This window comes from Pelodiscus sinensis, chromosome 2 (genome assembly GCF_052426305.1).
Source record: "Pelodiscus sinensis isolate ZL-2025 chromosome 2, ASM5242630v1, whole genome shotgun sequence".
Classification (NCBI taxonomy): domain Eukaryota; kingdom Metazoa; phylum Chordata; order Testudines; family Trionychidae; genus Pelodiscus; species Pelodiscus sinensis.
This window is the reverse complement of record NC_143053.1, coordinates 264,835,965-264,856,000: the sequence shown is the minus strand read 5'-3', so window position 1 is coordinate 264,856,000 and position 20,036 is coordinate 264,835,965. Positions and strand designations below refer to the sequence as shown.

At 61.4% G+C, this 20,036-nt stretch overlaps 1 protein-coding gene across 1 annotated transcript in view; it reads left to right on the top strand.

Moving 5' to 3' along the window:
* The window catches only part of DRC11L (dynein regulatory complex subunit 11 like), a 106,391-nt gene that overhangs the window by 49,960 nt on the left and 36,395 nt on the right, over positions 1-20,036 (top strand). The window contains exons 6-8 of the mRNA XM_075917566.2: positions 18,609-18,814; positions 19,139-19,223; positions 19,457-19,570. Coding sequence (XP_075773681.1) covers positions 18,609-18,814; positions 19,139-19,223; positions 19,457-19,570 — 405 coding nt within the window. The remainder of the gene's footprint in view (positions 1-18,608; positions 18,815-19,138; positions 19,224-19,456; positions 19,571-20,036) is intronic.

Below are 20,036 nucleotides of genomic sequence, written 5' to 3'. Positions count from 1 at the left end.
GCCCCGGGCCTATACACGGGTGGGGGGTCCTAGCACCCAATCCCACCTACCCCGAACAAGTTCTGTCCAGTTCCAAGAAACCAGCCACAGATCCCTGGTCAATTTACCCTCTGGACCTTACCCACAAATCACGCTGGGCCAATCCTTTAGAATCTAACAACTAAAGGTTTATTAACATAAGAAAGAAAAGCCTGAGAGTAAGGTTATTAAAGTACAGTACGTTACATGCACCGAATCTCCCAGTCCTCGATGCAGGCTCTAGCAGAGATGTTGCAGCTGCTGGTTTAAAAGTTCTTATTGCACATCCTACGATCAGGATGGGTTCACAGGTCTTCCGGGCTCTTCAATCCCTGCAGTGCTGCCTCTGGGATGAAGTGCTGAGCTGAGAACAAAATGGCATCGACCACATGGCCTCTTTATACTCCTTCCTGGCCTCTTCTGGTCTCAGCCGGTCACCTGGTCCTCAGCCTCTCTCTGCTGGCAGCTCTTGGGTCTCCGCCCTCCTGCTTTAGGTGTGTCTTTGGGCCATCAAGGGCCATTGTTCCACAGGGCTTTGCTACTCAGCCTGTCCATAGCAATGCTCAACCACATGCAGAGAAATATTCAGCTTCCACACAGATTACAGATTCCTACCTACACACACAGACATTATACACTCACATAAATAGCGTACATAAGGTCAGCAAACAACAAGCTCCCACTCAATACCCCACATGGCTCCCTTTTATACCAATTTCTGGGGCCAACCCCCCCCCCCGCCAGGGGTGCAGCAGCGATCTGGCTGCTCCCCTCCAATTCGGTAATGTGACAGTAGCATGGGGAGTGCTGATGGCGGGTGGGGGGGTATCATGGGCAGTGCTGAGGGTGGGGGGTAGCGTGGGCAGCGCTGCGGACGGGGGGTAACGTGGGCAGCACTGGGGGGTAACGTGGGCAGCGCTGAGGGCGGAGGGGGTAGCGTGGGCAGCACTGGGGTGGGAGGGCAGCGTGGGCAGCGCTGGGGTGGGAGGGCAGTGTGGGCAGCGCTGGGGGTAGCGTGGGCGGCACTGGGGGGTAGCGTGGGCAGCACTGGGGTGGGAGGGCAGTGTGGGCAGCGCTGGGGGGTAGCGTGGGCAGCACTGGGGGCAGCGTGGGCGGCGCTGGGGGGGTAGCGTGGGCTGCACGGAGGGGCAGCGTGGGCGGCGCTGGGGGGCAGCATGGGCGGAGCTGGGGGGGCAGCGTGGGCAGCGTGGGCAGCGCGGGGGGGGGGGGGGTAGCGTGGGCGGCGCTGGGGGGGGCAGCGTGGGCAGCGCGGGGGGGCAGCGTGGGCGGCGCTGGGGGTGTAGCGTGGGCGGCGCTGGGGGGGCAGCGTGGGCGGCCCGGGGGGGGGTAGAGTGGGCAGCGCTGAGGGTGGAGGGGGTAGCGTGGGCAGCACTGGGGGGTAGAGCGGGCAGCGCTGGGGTGGGGGGGCAGCGTGGGCGGCGCTGGGGGGGCATCGTGGGCGGCGCTGGGGGTGTAGCGTGGGCGGCGCTGAGGGCGGAGGGGGTAGCGTGGGCAGCGCTGAGGGTGGAGGGGGTAGCGTGGGCAGCACTGGGGGGTAGCGTGGGCAGCGCTGGGGTGGGGGGCAGCGTGGGCGGCGCTGGGGGGTAGAGTGGGCAGCGCTGAGGGCGGAGGGGGTAGCGTGGGCAGCGCTGAGGGTGGAGGGGGTAGCGTGGGCAGCACTGGGGGGTAGCGTGGGCAGCGCTGGGGTGGGGGGGCAGCGTGGGCGGCGCTGGGGGGGCATCATGGGCGGTGCTGGGGGGGCATCGTGGGCGGCGCTGGGGGTGTAGCGTGGGCGGCGCTGGGGGGCAGCGTGGGCGGCGCTGGGGGGCAGCGTGGGCGGCGCTGGGGGGGCTGCGTGGGCGGCGCTGGGGGGCAGCGTGGGCGGCGCTGGGGGGGCTGCGTGGGCGGCGCTGGGGGGGCATCGTGGGCGGCGCAGGGGGGTAGCATAGGCAGCGCTGGGGGGGCTGTGTCGGCAGCGCTGGGGGGCAGCGTGGGCGGCGCTGGGGTGGGGGGCAGCGTGGGCAGCGCTGGGGGGGTAGCGTGGGCAGTGCGGGGGGGGTAGAGGGGGCAGCGCTGGGGTGGGAGGGCAGCGTGGGCAGCGCTGGGGGGGTAGCGTGGGCAGTGCGGGGGGGGTAGAGGGGGCAGCGCTGGGGTGGGAGGGCAGCGTGGGCGGCGCTGGGGGGGCTGCGTGGGCAGTGCGGGGGGGGTAGCATAGGCGGTGCTGGGGGGGCAGCGTGGGCGGCGCTGGGGGGCTGTGTGGGCAGTGCGGGGGGTAGCATAGGCAGCGCTGGGGGGGCTGCATGGGCAGTGCGGGGGGGGTAGCATAGGCGGTGCTGGGGGGGCAGCGTGGGCGGCGCTGGGGGGCTGTGTGGGCAGCACGGGGGGGTAGCATAGGCAGCGCTGGGGGGGCTGCATGGGCAGTGCGGGGGGGGTAGCATAGGCGGTGCTGGGGGGGCAGCGTGGGCGGCGCTGGGGGGCTGTGTGGGCAGTGCGGGGGGGTAGCATAGGCAGCGCTGGGGGGGCTGCGTGGGCAGTGCGGGGGGGGTAGCATAGGCAGCGCTGGGGGGGCAGCGTGGGCAGCGCTGGGGGGGTAGCGTGGGCAGTGCGGGGGGGGGGTAGAGGGGGCAGCGCTGGGGGGGCTGCGTGGGCAGTGCGGGGGGGGTAGCATAGGCGGTGCTGGGGGGGCAGCGTGGGCGGCGCTGGGGGGCAGCGTGGGTGGCGCTGGGGGGCTGTGTGGGCAGTGCGGGGGGGTAGCATAGGCAGCGCTGGGGGGGCTGCGTGGGCAGTGCGGGGGGTAGCATAGGCAGCGCTGGGGGGGCAGCGTGGGCAGCGCTGGGGGGGTAGCGTGGGCAGTGCGGGGGGGGGTAGAGGGGGCAGCGCTGGGGGGGCTGCGTGGGCAGTGCGGGGGGGTAGCATAGGCGGTGCTGGGGGGGCAGCGTGGGCGGCGCTGGGGGGGCAGCGTGGGCGGCGCTGGGGGGGCTGTGTGGGCGGCGCTGGGGGGGCAGCGTGGGCGGCGCTGGGGGGGCAGCGTGGGCGGCGCTGGGGGGGCTGCGTGGGCGGCGCTGGGGGGGTAGCATGGGCAGCGCTGGGGGCTGGGTTCCACTGGTCCCACTCCTTTCCCCAAGGCCCTGCCTCTCCCCTCAGCACAGAGCTGGCTCCGGGGCCATGGAAGCGGCTCCGCCTGGCCCCACCGGGTCCTGGTTCTAGATGGTTCCAGGTGGGGCAGACCAGGGTGCTGCTGCTCTCGTGACCTAGAGCTTCATCGATTCGGAGGCCGTTGTGGGATCCTGGCGACCGTCCAGCCCGACGGCCCGTGTGATGCGGCCAGAGACCGGCCACGCGCCTTCCCAGAGCAGCGCTCGGATCACGGCGCCGCTGGGTTTCCACTGCGCTCTGGAAGCAGCCGCCTTGGCCCCGGCCCCGGCCCCGGGACGGTTCCAGTCTGCCAGCGTCTGACAAAAAGTGACAGCTCCTCTTCAGTCTTAATTGGCCGAACTTTACCTTCCAGGGTTTGGGTCGCCTGCCCCCCCATGTGGGATTGCTGAGGGACAGGCGCCCTGCCCCCCTCTCCCCCCACTGCGGGAACGCTGAGGGACAGGCGCCCTGCCCCCCTCTCCCCCCACTGCGGGAACGCTGAGGGACGGGCGCCCTGCCCCCCTCTCCCCCCACTGCGGGAACGCTGAGGGACAGGCGCCCTGCCCCCCTCTCCCCCCACTGCGGGAACGCTGAGGGACGGGCGCCCTGCCCCCCTCTCCCCCCACTGCGGGAACGCTGAGGGATGGGTGCCCTGCCCCCCTCTCCCCCCACTGCGGGAACGCTGAGGGATGGGCGCCCTGTCCCCCCTCTCCCCCCACTGCTGGAACGCTGAGGGATGGGCGCCCTGCCCCCCTCTCCCCTCACTGCGGGAACGCTGAGGGACGGGCGCCCTGTCCCCCCTCTCCCCTCACTGCGGGAACGCTGAGGGACGGGCGCCCCCCCATGTGGGAAAGCTGAGGGACGGGTGCCCTGCCCCCCTCTCCCCCCACTGCGGGAACGCTGAGGGACGGGCGCCCTGCCCCCCTCTCCCCCCATTGCGGGAACGCTGAGGGATGGGCGCCCTGTCCCCCCTCTCCCCCCACTGCGGGAACGCTGAGGCATGGGCGCCCTGCTCCCCCTCTCCCCCCACTGCGGGAACGCTGAGGGACGGGCGCCCTGCACCCCCTCTCCCCCCACTGCGGGAACGCTGAGGGATGGGCGCCCTGCCCCCCCTCTCCCCTCACTGCGGGAATGCTGAGGGATGGGCGCCCTGTCCCCCCTCTCCCCTCACTGCGGGAACGCTGAGGGACGGGTGCCCTGTCCCCCCTCTCCCCCCACTGCGGGAACGCTGAGGGACGGGCGCCCTGCACCCCTCTTCCCCCACTGCGGGAACGCCGAGGGACGGGTGCCCTGCACCCCCTCTCCCCCCACTGCAGGAACGCTGAGGGACGGGCGCCCTGCCCCCCCTCTCCCCCCACTGCGGGAACACCGAGGGCTGGACTGGCCTGTTCCCGGGACTGGCTCTGCAGCCGCACCCTGGGGCCATTGCTCGTGGGGCTTGGCCGGGGCTGGCTCCAGAGGCCGTGGTGCTGCCGGGCTGCTGCTCTAGTGCGGCGTTAGAGACCGTTCCGCGTGGCGCAGGCGGGAGCAGTAAGGCGCGTGCAGGGAAGGAGCTGGTGATGGATGCTCCTGTGCGCAGAAAGCCATTAGGGTGGAATACGAACCCCTAATGAAGTGCAGCCGCGGCTCCACTGCCTGCGGTGAGGGAGACGGAGAGACTTCCACAGCCGCCTCCTGCTCAGCTGCCCCAGGGCCCGGCTTGCCCCTTGCACTCCGCAGCCTTGCTAGTGCTGCCTGGGCCAGGCTGCCACCCCCAGACGAGGGGCACCGACCTCCATGGCTTCCTGGCTCCTGGGAGTTCTGCAGACAAGCCAGCGTCACCCCAGGCCTCACAGATGCTCACGCTGGTGTCGGCAATGGGCTGGGCTCATCTGCCCTGCCCCACCCCTTGCTGACGGCTGGGGACCGGCCCTGGTGTGAGGGCTGTGACGTAGTGGGGGGTACCTTGCTGGTTGCTATGCTGGGCAGTGGGTTGTGCGTGACCCCCACTGGCTGCAGCACGGCCCAGCAGGGCAGGAGATGAGCCTGCCCTGCCCTGCCCCTTACCGACGGCTCGGGGACCGGCCCTGGTGTGAGGGGTTAGGAGATCTCTTCTCTCCCTCCCAGCTTGGAGCAGGTCCCTCAGGCTGGGATGCACCCCCATGTCTAAGGAGTTTTGGCTTCTCTTCAGCGCCTTTAGTACCAGGACGGACCTGAGTGTCTGAGGGATCCCTGGAGTCCCTCCGTGTCTGGAGCCCCCGTGAATATCACGTACCCCCCTTGCCTCTGTTTCTCCCCTATCTGCATGCCCTGAGAGGGGCCTGGCTAGCAGTGCTCGGGTATGGACACGCGTGTCACAGGGAGGAGGGGATGTAAACTGCAGCAGGGGAGGTTGGGGTCGCACATTAGGAAACAGGGCCTGCCTGGCGGGGTGAACACTGGGATAAGTTGCCTGGGGGGTTGTGGCTATTGCAGAGCAGGCTGACAGACACCTGTCAGGGAGGGGCTAGATGGTGCCAGGTCTAGGATTCTGCCGGGGGGCGGGGATGGGGAGCAGCCTGCTGGTGTAGGACTCTAGGCCCCACCCCTGTGTTCACACTGAAGGGTTGTTCCCGTCCAGGACTCACAAGACATGGCAATGACTCCAGCCCCTCTGCTTGCTACAGCCGCTGTCAGATGTGCTCCCTGCTAGGGCCCTGGAGCAAGCTCGGCCTGACCCGCCTCTGGTGCCTGCTCCCTCTCTTGGGGGGCTTTTCCCTTCTGGGTCTTACATCGGCTGTGCGGGGGCCACAAGGGCCTAGCCCACCTGCCAGGGTCCCACTGGCTATGTCTACACCACAGGGTTCTCGGGGCACTGGAGGTATCCTGGAAAAGGGAAGGCGTCTGCTTTCTCGGATCAGTTTCTGAAGAGCGGGCACGTTCTTTCGGAAGCCCAATCTGCCTCGTTTGATGGTGACAAGGGCTCTTCCGAAAGAGGAAGGTTCCCCACATTTGGCCCATGTAGACAGGCCCAATGTCAGAAAAGCCTCTTCTGAAAAACGAGCGGGGAAAGGCCCGCGCCTCGTGGGTTGCAGTTTGCTCCCCTCCCTCCGAGAGCGTAGCCACAGCCCGACCGGGCTGGATGCTGCCGCCACTGGTGCTGGTTTTCTGGGGGACCTGCATGACCAGGCCCGGTGCCGTGTGGCCTGGCAGGCCCAGCTCGGACGGGTGGAGCAAAGGCAGGTTTCTGCCAAACCCAGGCTCTTTGGGCTCCGTGCGGCCGTGGGGGCAGCAGCCCCAGGCTCCGCTCCACTTTATGACGTCTCCTCGTGGATGCCTGGCATGGCTCTGCCATCCTCAAGCCCCCGGTCTGAGCTGGCCCGTTGTCTCCCTGGCCTGCCGCTGGGCCTGGGCTTGCAGCAGCTGGGACAGAATGAGATCAGGGTTACTCTGGCCCTGGGAAACTCCTCTGGCCCGTGGAGTCAGGAGGGGGCTGAGGCGAACCCTGGCCTCAGCTGTGTGACGCGGCCCAGGCGACCTGACTTTGAACTAATGGCTCCCTGCGCAGCCCAGGCCAAAGAATCTCTCCGGTAGGCCCGGTGGGCTGGGGATCGGTAGCCCAGGCACCTGGGCATGGCCGAGGCGAGAGCAGGATGCGGATTGCAGCCTGCCCCGGGCCACCCGCCAGGTCCGGCTCTGCAGGCGTCAGGATCGTCGGCTGGAGGAGGGACGGGCCGAGCTGCCGTACCGCCAGGCGCGGCTCCACCACGCAGCACTCCCCAGGGCTGGAAGGGAGACCCTGGCTGGTGAGCGTGTGGGGCTTCCAGACGCGGTGCCAGGGGAGTGTCCCTGTGGAGCGAACTGATCCTGCTCAGCTGTCACCGGCAGCCTCACCCCTCAGGCCGGCCCCCCAGCCCGCTGGGGCTCTCCAGCAGCGCCCTGGCTTGAGCCCCGTGCAGGGCAGGCGACACAGACTGCCAAGGGTGACCTTGCCCCCCACTGATGTGCTCTGGACATGGGCGAGCCGTGAAGTTAGGGCTGGGGAGGCAAGCCCTGCCCCTTCTGCAGAGGCCCCGCCCCCACAGGAGCCAAGCTGCTTCCCTGCCCCGCCCCCCACTGGGAGGGGAGGAAAGTGGGCAGTGTGCAGCCCCAGCCCCGAGGGTGGCTCCCTCCTCCCCAGGCTGCACATGGCCTCAGCCTCCACAGTCCCAGAGCACAGGATGGGGATGGCAGGCGGCTTGTGGCTCCAGCCACCCTGGCCAGGAGCCCTGGGGGCAGAGTGTAGGCAAGGCCAGGCTGGTGGGTTTGGAAGGCAAGGCCTTTCCCTGCCTCCAGACCCTCCACCCATGCTGCTAGTGTGAGGGCTGGTTTGGCCCAGGAGCCAGGCAGAACTCCTCCAGCCTGTCTCCCCCCGGGCTGAGGATGGCCGTGGTGCTCTGTGCTGGGGGAGGCTATCCCATGTAAATTGCCTTATTGGGTCAGACCAGTAGTCCATCCAGCCCCACTGTGGCCAGGCCACGGCGCCCCAGAGGGCATGTCCAGGAAAGGACAATTGTCAAGAGATCGGTCTCTTGTTGTCCAGTGCCTGCATCTGGCACTCACGCAGCTTAGGGACCCCCCCAAAGCCGGGGTTGCATCCCTGACCCCATGAAGAGCGTAAGAAGAGCCACTCCGGGTCAGGCTGATGGTCCATCCTTCCTAGTGTCCTGTCTGCCCACAGTGGCAGAGGGAGGGAACAGAACAGGGAATCATCCAGTGATCCCTCCTCTGTCACCCATTCCCAGCTTCTGGCAAACAGAGGCCAGGAACACCATTCCTACCTATCCTGGCTAATAGGCACTGATGGGACCTATCCGCCATGAATTCATCTAGCTCTTTTTTTAACCCTGTTATAATCTTTGACTTCACAACATCCTCTAGCAAGGAGTTCCATAGATTGAGTGTGTGTTGCATGAAGAAATATTTTAGTTGGCTTTTTTTAAATACGCTATCTAGTAATTTCATTTGGTGATCCCTAATTCTCATATTATGGGAAGGACTAAATAATTCTTTGTCCTGCATCTGACAAAGTGCGTCTTTACCCACGAAAGCTTATGCTCCACTACATCTGTTAGTCTATAAGGGTCCGTCTACACTGCAGTGAGGAGTAACATTAGTTCGGACTAAGGGCTTTAGTCCGAACTAACGCGTCCCGGCGCGCACTTCCTGGTTCGAATCAGCCGTGATTCGAACTAGCGCGCCGGCGAGATCATGTTAATGGAGCACGGGATATTTAAAGCCGCGCTTCATTAACTACTTCGGTTGTCTCCATTTGCATCCCTAGTTCGAACTAGGGATGCAGTGTAGACGGACCCTTAGAGTTCTTTGAAGGGGTTAACAAACATGCGGACAAGGGGGATCCAGTAGATATAGTATACTTGGATTTTCAGAAAGCCTTTGACAAGGTCCCTCACCAAAGGCTCTTGTGTAAATTACATGGCCATGGGCTAAGAGGGAAGGTCCTTTCTTGGATTGAGAACTGGTTAAAAGACAGGAAACAAAGGGTAGGAATAAATGGTAAATTTTCAGAATGGAGAGGGGTAACTAGTGGTGTCCCCCAAGGGTCAGTCCTGGGACCAATCCTTTTCAACTTATTCATAAATGATCTGGAGAAAGGGGTAAGCAGAGAGGTGGGAAAGTTTACAGATGATACCAAACTGTTTAGGATAGTCCAGACAGAAGCAGACTGTGAGGGACTCCAAGAAGATCTCACCAAACTGAGTGATTGGGCAACAAAATGGCAAATTAAATTTAATGTGGATAAGTGTAAACTAATGCACATTGGGAAAAATAACCCCAACTATACGTACAGTATGATGGGGGCTAATTTGGCTACGACAAATCAGGAAAGAGAGCTTGGAGTTATTGTGGACAGTTCTCTGAAAACTTCCACACAGTGTGCAGCGGCGGACAGAAAGGCAAATAGGATGCTAGGAATTATTAGGAAAGGGATAGAAAATAAGACCCAGAATATCTTACTGCCCCTGTATAAAACTATGGTACGCCCACATCTTGAATACTGTGTACAGATGTGATCTCCTCAACTCAGAAAGATATTTTGGCCTTGGAAAGGGTTCAGAAAAGGGCAACTAAAATGATTAGGGGTTTGGAACGGGTCCCATATGAAGAGAGGCTAAAGGGACTTTTCAGTTTAGAAAAGAGGAGACTGGGGGGATATGATAGAGGTATATAAAATCATGAGTGGAGTGGAGAGGGCTGATAAAGAAAAGTTATTTATTAGTTCCCATAATAGAAGAACTAGAAATTCACCAAATGAAATTAATAGGTAGCAGGTTTAAAACTAATAAGAGAAAGTTCTTCTTCACACAGCGCGTAGTCAACCTGTGGAACTCCTTGCCAGAGGAGGCTGTGAAGGCTAGGACTATAATAGAGTTTAAAGAGAAGCTAGATAATTTCATGGAGGTTAGGTCCATAAAAGGCTATTAGCCAGGGGATAAAATGGTGTCCTTGGCCTCTGTTTGTCAGAGGCTGGAGAGGGATGGCAGGAGACAAATCGCTTGATCATTGTCTTCGGTCCACCCTCTCTGGGGCACCTGGTGCTGGCCACTGTGGGCAGACAGGCTACTGGGCTAGATGGACCTTTGGTCTGACCCAGTACGGCCGTTCTTATGTTATGTTCTTATGTTCTTATGTCCCAGTCATTTAAATCTCTCTCCACATCTTGAATCTCTCTTCTCTTTAACCTGCCAGTTCTACTACATCTTTTTTGAGGCTGGATCATGAGAACTGCGTGCAGGATTTGAGATATGGTCATTGCATGGCTTTATATTATGGCATTATCATTGTTGCTGTTTTATTAGTCACCAAAGGCTCATTGGTATGACCTCCAGAGAAGCTTTCCTAATGGTGCCTAATGTTCTGTTTGCTTTCTGAACTGCTGCCGCACTTCGAGTGGATGATTTCAGAGAACTAGCCTCAGTCACATCAAAATCTCTTTCTTGCCTGGGAACCGCTCATGTAGACACCACGATTCTGTCTGTACACTCGGGATGATGTTTTCCAGTGCGCATGACTTTGCATTTATCAATATTACACTTAATTTGCCATTTTGTTGCCCAGTTACCCTGTTTTGCAAAGTATTTTGAGTAATTTTGTAGCATATGCAAACTTTGCTACCTCGTTGCTCATCCTCTTTTCCAGATCATTTATGAATATGTTGAATAGTGCTGGTCCCAGTTCAGATCCCTGTGGGACCCTCTCTCCATTCTAAAAACTGGCCATTTATTCTTACCCTGTGCTTCCTGTCTTTTACTTCTCTATGAAATGACCTTCCCTCATATCCCATGACAGCTTCCTTGCTTAGGAGCCTTTGATGAGGGACCTTGCCAAAGGCTTTATGAAGACCAAGTATACTATAACCTATGGATCATCCTTTTCCACATTTCTTGAGCCCACTCAAATGATTTTAATAGATTGGTGTTGCAGGATTTCCCTTTACAACAGCTGTGTTGGCACTTCCCCAGCAAATTGTGTTCATTTATGTGTCTGGTAATTCTGTACTTTCCTATAGTTTTAACTTATTTTCCTAGTACTGAAGTTACCAGCCTGTAATTGCTGGGATTGCCTTAGGAAGCTTTTGAAAAAAATTAGCATCACACTAGGGCTGTGTCTACACTGGGCCACTTATTCCAGAAAATCAGCCGCTTTTCCGGAATAAGCTGCAAGCTGTCTACACTGGCCCTTGAATTTCCGGAAAAGCAACGGTGCTCTACTGTACAAAATCAGCTGCTATTCCGGAAAAACTATTCTGCTCCCGCTCGGGCATAAGTCCTTATTCCGGAACACTGTTCCAGAAAAGGGCCAGTGTAGACAACCCAGTAGTCTTTTCCAGAAAAAAGCCCTGATCGCGAAAATGGCTATCGGGGCTCTTTTCCGGAAAAGCACGTCTACATTGGCCACAGACACTTTTCCGGAAAAAGGGCTTTTCCGGAAAAGCAGCCTGCCAATGTAGACGCTCCTTTTTCGGAAAAACTGAAAACGGAATAGTATTCCATTTTAAACATTTCCGGAAATTCATGCCAGTGTAGACACAGCCTAGGGGTGTGTCTAGACTACAGGGTTTTGTTGACAAAAGTGGACTTTTGTCAACAAAACTATACCTGCGTCTACACTACCGCCGAGTTCTGTCGACATAACGTCAACAGAACTCGGTAGTTTTGTTGACGGTGGTAAACCTCATCCTACAAGGAATAACGCCTTTTGTCAATGGAGTTCTGTCGCCAGAAGGCGTTATTGCATCTACACTGTCCTTTGCGTTTACACTCTCATGTCGACAAAGCGGCTTGCTTTGTCGACAGAACTGGATGTAGTCTAGATGCTCTTTGGCGACAGTATCTCTGTCGACAAAAGCCTGTAGTCTAGACATACCCTAGCTGCCTTCGGATTATTTGGTACAGAAGCTGATTTAAGCTATAGGCTACAGGTCACATCTGGGACCGTTCCTCAGAGTTGACACCTAACAGGCATGGCTCAGGTTTGGGAATCTCCCCCACACTTTTTGCAGTGAAGTCTGATGCAAAGATTTTGTTTGGCTTCTCCACAGTGGCCTTGCCATGCTCTAGTGCTCCTTTAGCCCCTCAGTCACCTACTGATTGCTAGCAGGGTTCCTGCTTGGGCTGTTTGCTGTTAGTCTTTGTGTCTCCTGTTACTCATCACATTCTCTCTGGCTTGCGTGTGCTACTCCCACGCTTGACTGGCCAGCGTTTGCTCCTTTCAGTTCTCCTCACTCAGGTTTAACTCCCACTTTCTAACCCTTTTGTGCCTTCTCACCTCTGGCCCCGGGGGTGGCCCTGGTGGATGGTGCTGCAGCATGTAGAAGCAAAGCAGGGTAAAGAGGCCAAGGTGCAGACAGCACTGACCCAGCTGGTAACTGCACAGCAAGGCATCCAAATGGTGAGCTTCAGCTGGGGCCCGCCTATGACTGGACCCAAGCAGCCAGGCTGTCCTCCACCAGCCTTTCCCAGGCGTGGGAGCGCTCACAGAAGGGGATCACAGGCTCATGCTGTCTCTGGTGAGAGTCACACTCGGCTTTCACCACACGCAGAGTCAGTGCCTCTGGACAGGGACTGGTGGCAGAGCAGGAGCAGGTGATACAGGCATGGGGGCAGGTGTGGCTGAGGCCCCGTTGTATTAATTTAGATGGAATAAAGGGGCACCACCAACCCAGTCACTGTCCGGCATCAGTGTTACCGAAGGTCAGGCTTTGGCATGCAGACTGGCCTGCTTGGTGCCATGGCAAAGCCTTTAACCCTTTAGTAAAGACACAGACGTCTCCGGGGGGAGGGGGGCCGTGTTAGTCGGTAATTTGGAAGCCGAGTGGCCCTGAAGCACTTTAGAGGCTAACGAGCGTATGTATCCAGAGGGCTGTGCCCATCACGCTCATGGCACCATCTCCACTTGTTCGTCTCTTCGTGCTGTGGAGCCGCTCATCGTCTCTGGGGAGAGCGTGAAATGCAGAGCGGGAAGTAAGGCTGTTGTTTCAGCGCCAGCCCGTTGCCTTTAGCTGGGGGAACCTGCCTGTGTCTGAGCCTCCGCAGTGGCGTTGAAGTCAGCCACTCCGGTCCCTGGGAGCAGAGCAGCTAGTGGAAATGGGCTGGCGAGGGGCTGTTATCGTTAAGGGCTAACCCTGGTTCCCAGAGGGCAAAGCAGTGACGCGAAGAGACAGAAGGCAGCTTCTCTCGATGGAGTGATTCTCATTTGCACCCTCTCTGCTGGAAAGGCAACAGGCACGGCCCGTGGTGTGATCCACTGCCGCACTGGTCAGGCCACTGATTTGAGCTGCCTCTGGGCCCTGTCGCCGAACACATGGTGGCTGGCCAGGCCAGGCTCCTGGAGACGAGGGACTCAGCAAGCCAGAGGGCAGGAAAAAGAGCCGCTGGGGTGAGGAGTGACAGAGGCTCCGGCCCTGGAGGGTGTTTGGGATTTAGCCACAGCTAGCGGAGGTGGTGTTGTCATCCGGGTCCCAGTCGCTGGCCCAGAACGTGTCTCAGGTCTGGAGTGGGAAGAGCCAATGAGGCCCTGCTGGATTCCAGGCTCCGGGAGCAGCTCCTCCCTGGCTGGGCCAGTCTGCTCTGTCCCCAGAGGCTCCTCTCCGTCCTTAGGACCCAGAGAGCAGGGACCGGTCATCTCTCACCTGTCCTGGGACGTTGCTTCCCGGGCCCATTGCCCATGGGGAGCAGGCCGGCTCTGGCCCAGCCGCTGCACTGTGCTAGGAGGCCGCTTTCATCTTTCTTTCCGGGTTGTTGGGGCGCGGTCCCCCACTTTCCACCGTGGAGCTCTCACTCGGGCTGCATCCGTAGGCCCAGTCATTGCCACAGGTGCCACAATCCACCTCCCCTGGGAAGGCCGGTGCCTTTTCCGAACCTGCGTGTGGGCTGCTAGGGCGGGGTGGCCACAGGCTCCTCTCATCCCGTCGAGCGATTCCCACTGGCCGTGTGCAACCCGGCACCACTCCCTGGCCCTGGGAGGACCCAGCCTGCCCCTTTGTCCATCAGGATCACTGCCCTGGGGCGCAGCTCTGCCTTAGCCCCTGCTCCCTGCCTTGGCTCTGGCTCCTCAGGCCCCAGCCTGGCTCTTTGCAACATTCCTCACCCTCTGCTCTTCCTGCAGCTCTCTGATCTCTGCTGTGGGGCAGGCAGGGGCAGGGACGTGCCTGGCTGTTGGGGGGCTACTGCACCCCCTGGCTTGGAGCCCCCCTCTGGTGGGGCGGAGAGGACCGGGCTGCACAGCTGGGGTGTGGTGCAGTGTGTGGGGGGGTGGCTGTAGGGAAAGCGGGTGCTGCAGCATGGCAGGAGTTTTCTCAGTGCCTGGAAAAGTTTCCTGTCTCGGCCTGTGCCATGGGAGAGGGGAGCCGAGTGGCCTGGGGCAGAGCAGGAGGGGGCCAGGCCATGGGGGAGCAGCCCTTGTGGGGGAGGGCTGGTGTGGGCCACTTCCCCATTAGCGACTGTTTAGTTCAGCGTTTTAAATAATTGTGTCCTCGGAATGATATTTAAAATCCATTTGGGAGGCAATGAGGCAGGAAAGTGCCTGTGTGATTGTGATGACGCCGTGCAGGAAGCACCGCACATGCATATTACAAACTCATTACGGGTAATTCGCACGCCCACTCTCGCCTTCGCACACAATTTCTCCCTGATGCTGCTAATGGCCCTGCCCCATCGCACGCTCCCTCGGCTGGCTGCTACCGACCAGGGTGGCGCGGAGCAGAGACAGGGCAGGGCACGCCCAGAGCAGGGCTGGTGCCCACTGCCATGGTGGGAGATGAGGCTGGGGGACAAGTCCAGCAGGTGCCAATGGCTCTGACAGCCCCTCACGAGTCCCCAGCCTGACCCCTCCCCCGGCCATCAGCAGGCAGTGCCCCTGTTCCAGTGCCCCTCTGTGACGTAGTGGGGGTACCTGGCTGGTTTCTATGCTGCTGGCTCTGGGGTAACCCCCACTGGCTGCCGTGGGTACCATGACCCAGCAAAACAGGATGAGTCACTATGCAAACCAGTGGCCAGACACCCCCCTTGGAGAGGAACAAAGGAAGGTGGATGCTGCCCTGGCTGGGGGGCAGGGCTGGAAGAGAGTTAGAGTTGCTGTCTGAGAGCATAGAGAAGACAGCCTAGGGAGAGGAGCTGGAGTTTAGGGGCCCAGTCTCCCCCCAACTCAAGGGGGCCTGAGGCATCCTAGCCCAGCTCTGTGACCAGATTACATCTGTGCTATGCTGTATCCTGGAGAGGCAATAAACTTCCTCTACTCCACCGGCTGGTGCGGTCTGTTTGTGCCATTTCGGGGTGCAGGAGACGGGGGACCCCAACGCGCCGTCACACTGGTGTCAGAAGTGGGATGCACTGCACCCCGTGGATGAAGCTCCCAGCGGCGAGCGACAAGGCGCCGTAGAAGCAAGAGCCCTGGAGCCAGGCGTGCTGGAGACAGAGCGAAGCGGTTCCTGGGAATCGTGGGGCGCTGCAGCACTAGACTGGTGAGTCTGCACCGAGGGACCCAGCGGGCACATGGCCTACGCCCGACTCTTGAAGGCAGAGCTGGTGGGGCTGTGCAGAGAGAGGGGCTTGCCTGTGCGGAAAGCAACCAAGGCCCAGCTGATTGCCCAGCTGGAGGAGAATGACCAGCCACAGGGCCAGGATCTTGTCCCCAGGGGAAGCAGCCAGACCCCCCCTGAGAGTGTGTCAGGCTCAGAGAGGGGGAGTAGCGCTGGAACCCACCGGAGAGATGAGACAGCGTCTCCCGGAAGGCCTGCAAGTAATAGCCCATCTAGGGCAGGGGCCAGCCCAGCGGAGCTGCGGCGGCTGGAGATCCAGCTGCGGATCAAGGAATTGGAAGTAGAGGACCGAGAGAAGGAGCGCCAAGATCGAGAGAGACAGCGACAGCATGAGCTGGCCATGGCAGAGCGGAGAACCGGCGGGGCACTGGCTGCGCCAAGTGCGGATGGGCCCCAAGGTCCCAGGACTGCCAGACGCTTGGAGAGGCTCGTGGTGGCCCAATTGAAGGACATGGGCGACATAGACAGGTTCCTCAGAGCCTTTGAGAGGGCCTGTGGACTGCAACGGGTTCCCCCAGCTGACTGGCTGCAGGAGCTCATCCCCGCAGTGAGCCAGGAGGCGGCCGGAGTGCTCAGTCAGCTGGAGGACCTACAGCCAGGGGATTACAACCGAGTCAAGGAGGCCCTGCTGCACAACTTCGGGCTGACCCCCGAGATGTACAGGAAGAAGTTCCGGGGGGTGCAGAAAGGGCCACGGGAGACCTATGTGGACCTGGCCTCCCGCCTGGCGCAATACTGCCGCAAGTGGGTGTCTGGAGTCGGAGCCCAGACAGCAGAGGAGCTGCTCAAGCTGGTCATGATGGAGCAGCTCTATGAAGCGTGCCCACCCAAACTGAGGCTGTGGCTCAAGGACCGAAGACCAGAGACCCCCCAGGAGGCCGGGAGACTGGCGGATGAGTTCGTGGAGAGCCGGTCCGGGGGTGAACGGGAGTCCCGGAGAGAAAGAGAATCGCGCAGAGACCGGTTCTTGGCGGAGCAACGGAGAGAGACACCTCCGAGACGAGCCCCAGGGACCAGGACCAGTCATCGATACCCCAGAGAACCAGCCAGGCCCTGGACAGAGACAGCCCAAAGCCTAACTTGCCAGCGCTGTGGGCAAAAAGGCCACAAGAGGGCTCAGTGCACCAGGTCCCAGGACCGGGGACTTTCCAGGGTTAACTGGCTGGGGCGGGAGGAAGGGCAGGCTGTCCCAGAGGCAGGGGCTGGCAGGCAAACCTCAGCTCAGAGAGAGGGGAAGGATGCTCAGTGCACCTCCCCTGGGAGGTCTGATTCTCAGGAGGCGGATTTCTCCGTGTACCGGGTGGGGGCAGGACGGCCCCTGCGGAGCGAGTGCCTCATACCCCTGGAGGTGGATGGTAGGAAGGTGACGGGCTTCTGGGACACGGGGGCGGAGGTGACTCTGGCCCGATCCGACATAGTGGCCCCAGACCAGATACTACCCCACACCCAGCTGACCCTGAAGGGCATAGATGGGTCCCCGTTTAAGGTGCCTGTAGCCCGGGTGCATCTGAAATGGGGGGCGAAGGAAGGCCTCAAGGAAGTGGGGGTGCACCCGCACTTGCCCACCAAGGTGCTGATGGGGAATGACCTAGAGGAGTGGCCCCATGAATCCCAGTGGGCTCTAGTCACTACCCAGAGCCAGAGCCAGCGGGGGTCTGACAACGTGGGTCCAGGGAAGGACTCCTGGCAGCGTCCTCAGGGTCCCATCCCAGCGGACACGAGGTCCAGCCAGGCTGGGACTCCGGACCTAGGCAGAGGTGGGGGACAGGTCCCGATCCCTGCCTCAGCAGCTGAATTCCAGGCTGAGGTGCAGGCAGACCCCTCCTTGCAGAGGCTGAGGGACCAGGCTGGCCTCCGTGCAGCTCAGGCCTGGGGGAGAGGTGGCCAGGAGAGATTCCTGCGGGAGCGTGGACTCCTGTTCCGGGAATGGCTTCCCCCCAGGAAGGCGAGGGCATGGGGGGTCCAGCGGCAGCTAGTCATCCCCCGAAAGTATCGCCTCAAGCTGCTGTATTTGGCCCACGACGTCCCCGTTGGGGGCTACCGGGGGATCCGGAGTACCCGGCTGAGGCTGCTCCAGCACTTCTATTGGCCGGGAATCTTTACAGCTGTGCAGCGGTACTGCCGGTCCTGTGACTCCTGCCAGAGGGGTGGGAAGGCCCAAGACAGTAGGAAAGCAGCTTGGGGGTCTCTACCCCAGATAGAGGACCCTCTGGGCTTGCTGAGAGAGTTATGGGAGGGGAAGACCTCCCTGGATGGAGCGTCGGGGGTGGAAGCCGCCCTGGCTGTCCAGAGAAGGCTCGCTGGGCTCATGGCCCCGGCCCGAGAGACCCTGGCCAGAGGTCAAGGCCAGCGGAAGGGTGGGTGTGACCCCCGAGGACAGGCCTGTGCCAGTCGCCCTGGAGCGGGGCGGCGAGTGGACAGAGGGAAGCCAGCTCATGTGGGGCCTCCCCACGGCCAGCCTGAGTCAAGGGGAGCACCCATGTCCCCAGGGCGGGTTCCCACGCAGAGGACCCGAACTTTCCTAGGTCACGAGCGGAGTGACCCTGCTCAGTTCGCTCTCGGAGGGGGGAGAACTGTGACGTAGTGGGGGTGCCCAGCTGGTTTCTATGCTGCTGGCTCTGGGGTAACCCCCAGTGGCTGCCGTGGGTACCACGACCCAGCAAAACAGGATGAGTCACTATGCAAACCAGTATGGCCAGACACCTCCCATGGAGAGGAACAAAGGAAGGTGGAATGCTGCCCTGGCTGGGGGGCAGGGCTGGAAGGGAGTTAGTTAGTTGCTGGCTGGAAGCATGGAGGAGACAGCCTAGGGGAAGGGGCTGGAGTTTAGGGGCCCAGTCTCCCCCATCTCAAGGGGGCCTGAGGCATCCTAGCCCAGCTCTGTGACCAGATTCCATCTGTGCTGTGCTGTATCCTGGAGAGGCAATAAACTTCCTCTATTCCACCGGCTGGTGCAGTCTGTTTGTGCTTTTTCGGGGTGCAGGAGACGGGGGACCCCCAACGCGCCGTCACACCCTCCCCCTCTTCCGGCCAGCAGCAGGCAGTGCCCGTGTTTCAGTGCCCCGCCCCCTCCCCAGCCAGCAGCAGGCAGTGCCCGTGTTCCAGTGCCCCGCCCCCTACCCCGGCCAGCAGCAGGCAGTGCCCGTGTTCCAGTGCCCCGCCCCCTCCCCAGCCAGCAGCAGGCAGTGCCTGTGTTCCAGTGCCCCGCCCCCTCCCCAGCCAGCAGCAGGCAGTGCCCCTGTTCCAGTGCCCCTCCCATGGCCATGTCCGTGCTCCAGACCTCTGCTCTCCGAGGCCCCTTTGTTACTACCAGGCTGTCCCAATGTCTGGTCCCTCTAGGTCAGTGCAGGGGTGTCCCTATGTTCCAGCCCCCCCTCTTTCTGGTCCTCCCCTGCAGGTCCCAGACCCCAAGGCCTTTGGCCTCCCGGCTGCCATGCTGCGGGCGCAGCTCGGGGAGGAGTTCCGGCGCCTGAGGCAGGCTGACTACGAAGCCGAGTACCAGCAGGCTCTGGTGAGCATCCGGGAAGGGCTCTTTGAGGTGGAGGGACCTGACATGAAGGAGGAGATGAAGGAGCAGCTCCGGCAGTGGTTCATTGAGTGCCAGTGAGTGTGTTCTGCTGCTTGGGCCCATTCCCTGCCCCTCCAGTGCCTCACCCGCTCCTGAATGCCCCTGCTGCCCGACTGCCCCAATCTCCCCTTCCCCACCCCATTGCTCTGCAGCCCACCTGCTGACTCCTGGGTCTCCCTGTGGCACTGACCTCTCCCATCCATGCACCCTTCCCAGCCTGCCCGTCCCTCCCTGGGCTCCCTCCCGCCTGGCCCAGAGCCCCAGAGTCCAGCTGGTAGTGGTCTGCTACTGAACCAGCGCCTGGCTTTGCTGCTGGGCGGGCTCATGGCTGAGTGCTGATGTGTGTTTTCCTTCCCCAGTGACCTGACCGGCCGCTTCCCTGAATTCCCCGATGAGGAGCTTGGAGGCTCCAGCATCCTCTTTGCAGAAAAGACGCCTGAGCAGGTAGGAGGGCAGGACCCGAACTGGGGGTGGAGGCTGCTGAGCCTCAGCAGAGTGGGGCCTTTCCTCCCTCGGGGGCATGGCTCCAGTGCCGCCAGGCTGAGGGGAACGGGATCCAGGTCACTGGCTCCAGTGAACAGTGCATGGCCTATGGGCCTTTCACCACTCCGAGGTCCCAGCTCTGCCCCAGCCTCTGCCTTCTGCCCCCTCCCTGGCACTGAGGACTGGCCCCACAGGTCCAAGAAGAGCTGGAGCTGCAGGAAACCGAGGGCCAGAAGAAGAAGGAGAAGACGGCGGAGAAAGAGAAGAGCAAGGAAGGGAAGGCGAAGAAAGGCAAGGACAAGAAACAGGTGAGAGGCAGGGAGCGAGGACCGTGATGGAGGCTCTTGCTCTGGGCAGGACCAGGCACTACGTGGAGGGGTGGGAGGACCGTGATGGAGGCTCTTGCTCTGGGCAGGACCAGGCACTACGTGGAGGGGTGGGGGGACCGTGATGGAGGGTCCTGCAGGATAGCTCTGGGCAGGACCAGGCACTACGTGGAGGGGTGGGGGGACCGTGATGGAGGGTCCTGCAGGATAGCTCTGGGCAGGACCAGGCACTACGTGGAGGGGTGGGGGGACCGTGATGGAGGGTCCTGCAGGATAGCTCTGGGCAGGACCAGGCACTACGTGGAGGGGTGGGGGGACCGTGATGGAGGGTCCTGCTCTGGGCAGGACCAGGCACTACGTGGAGGGGTGGGGGGACCGTGATGGAGGGTCCTGCAGGATAGCTCTGGGCAGGACCAGGCACTACGTGGAGGGGTGGGGGGACCGTGAT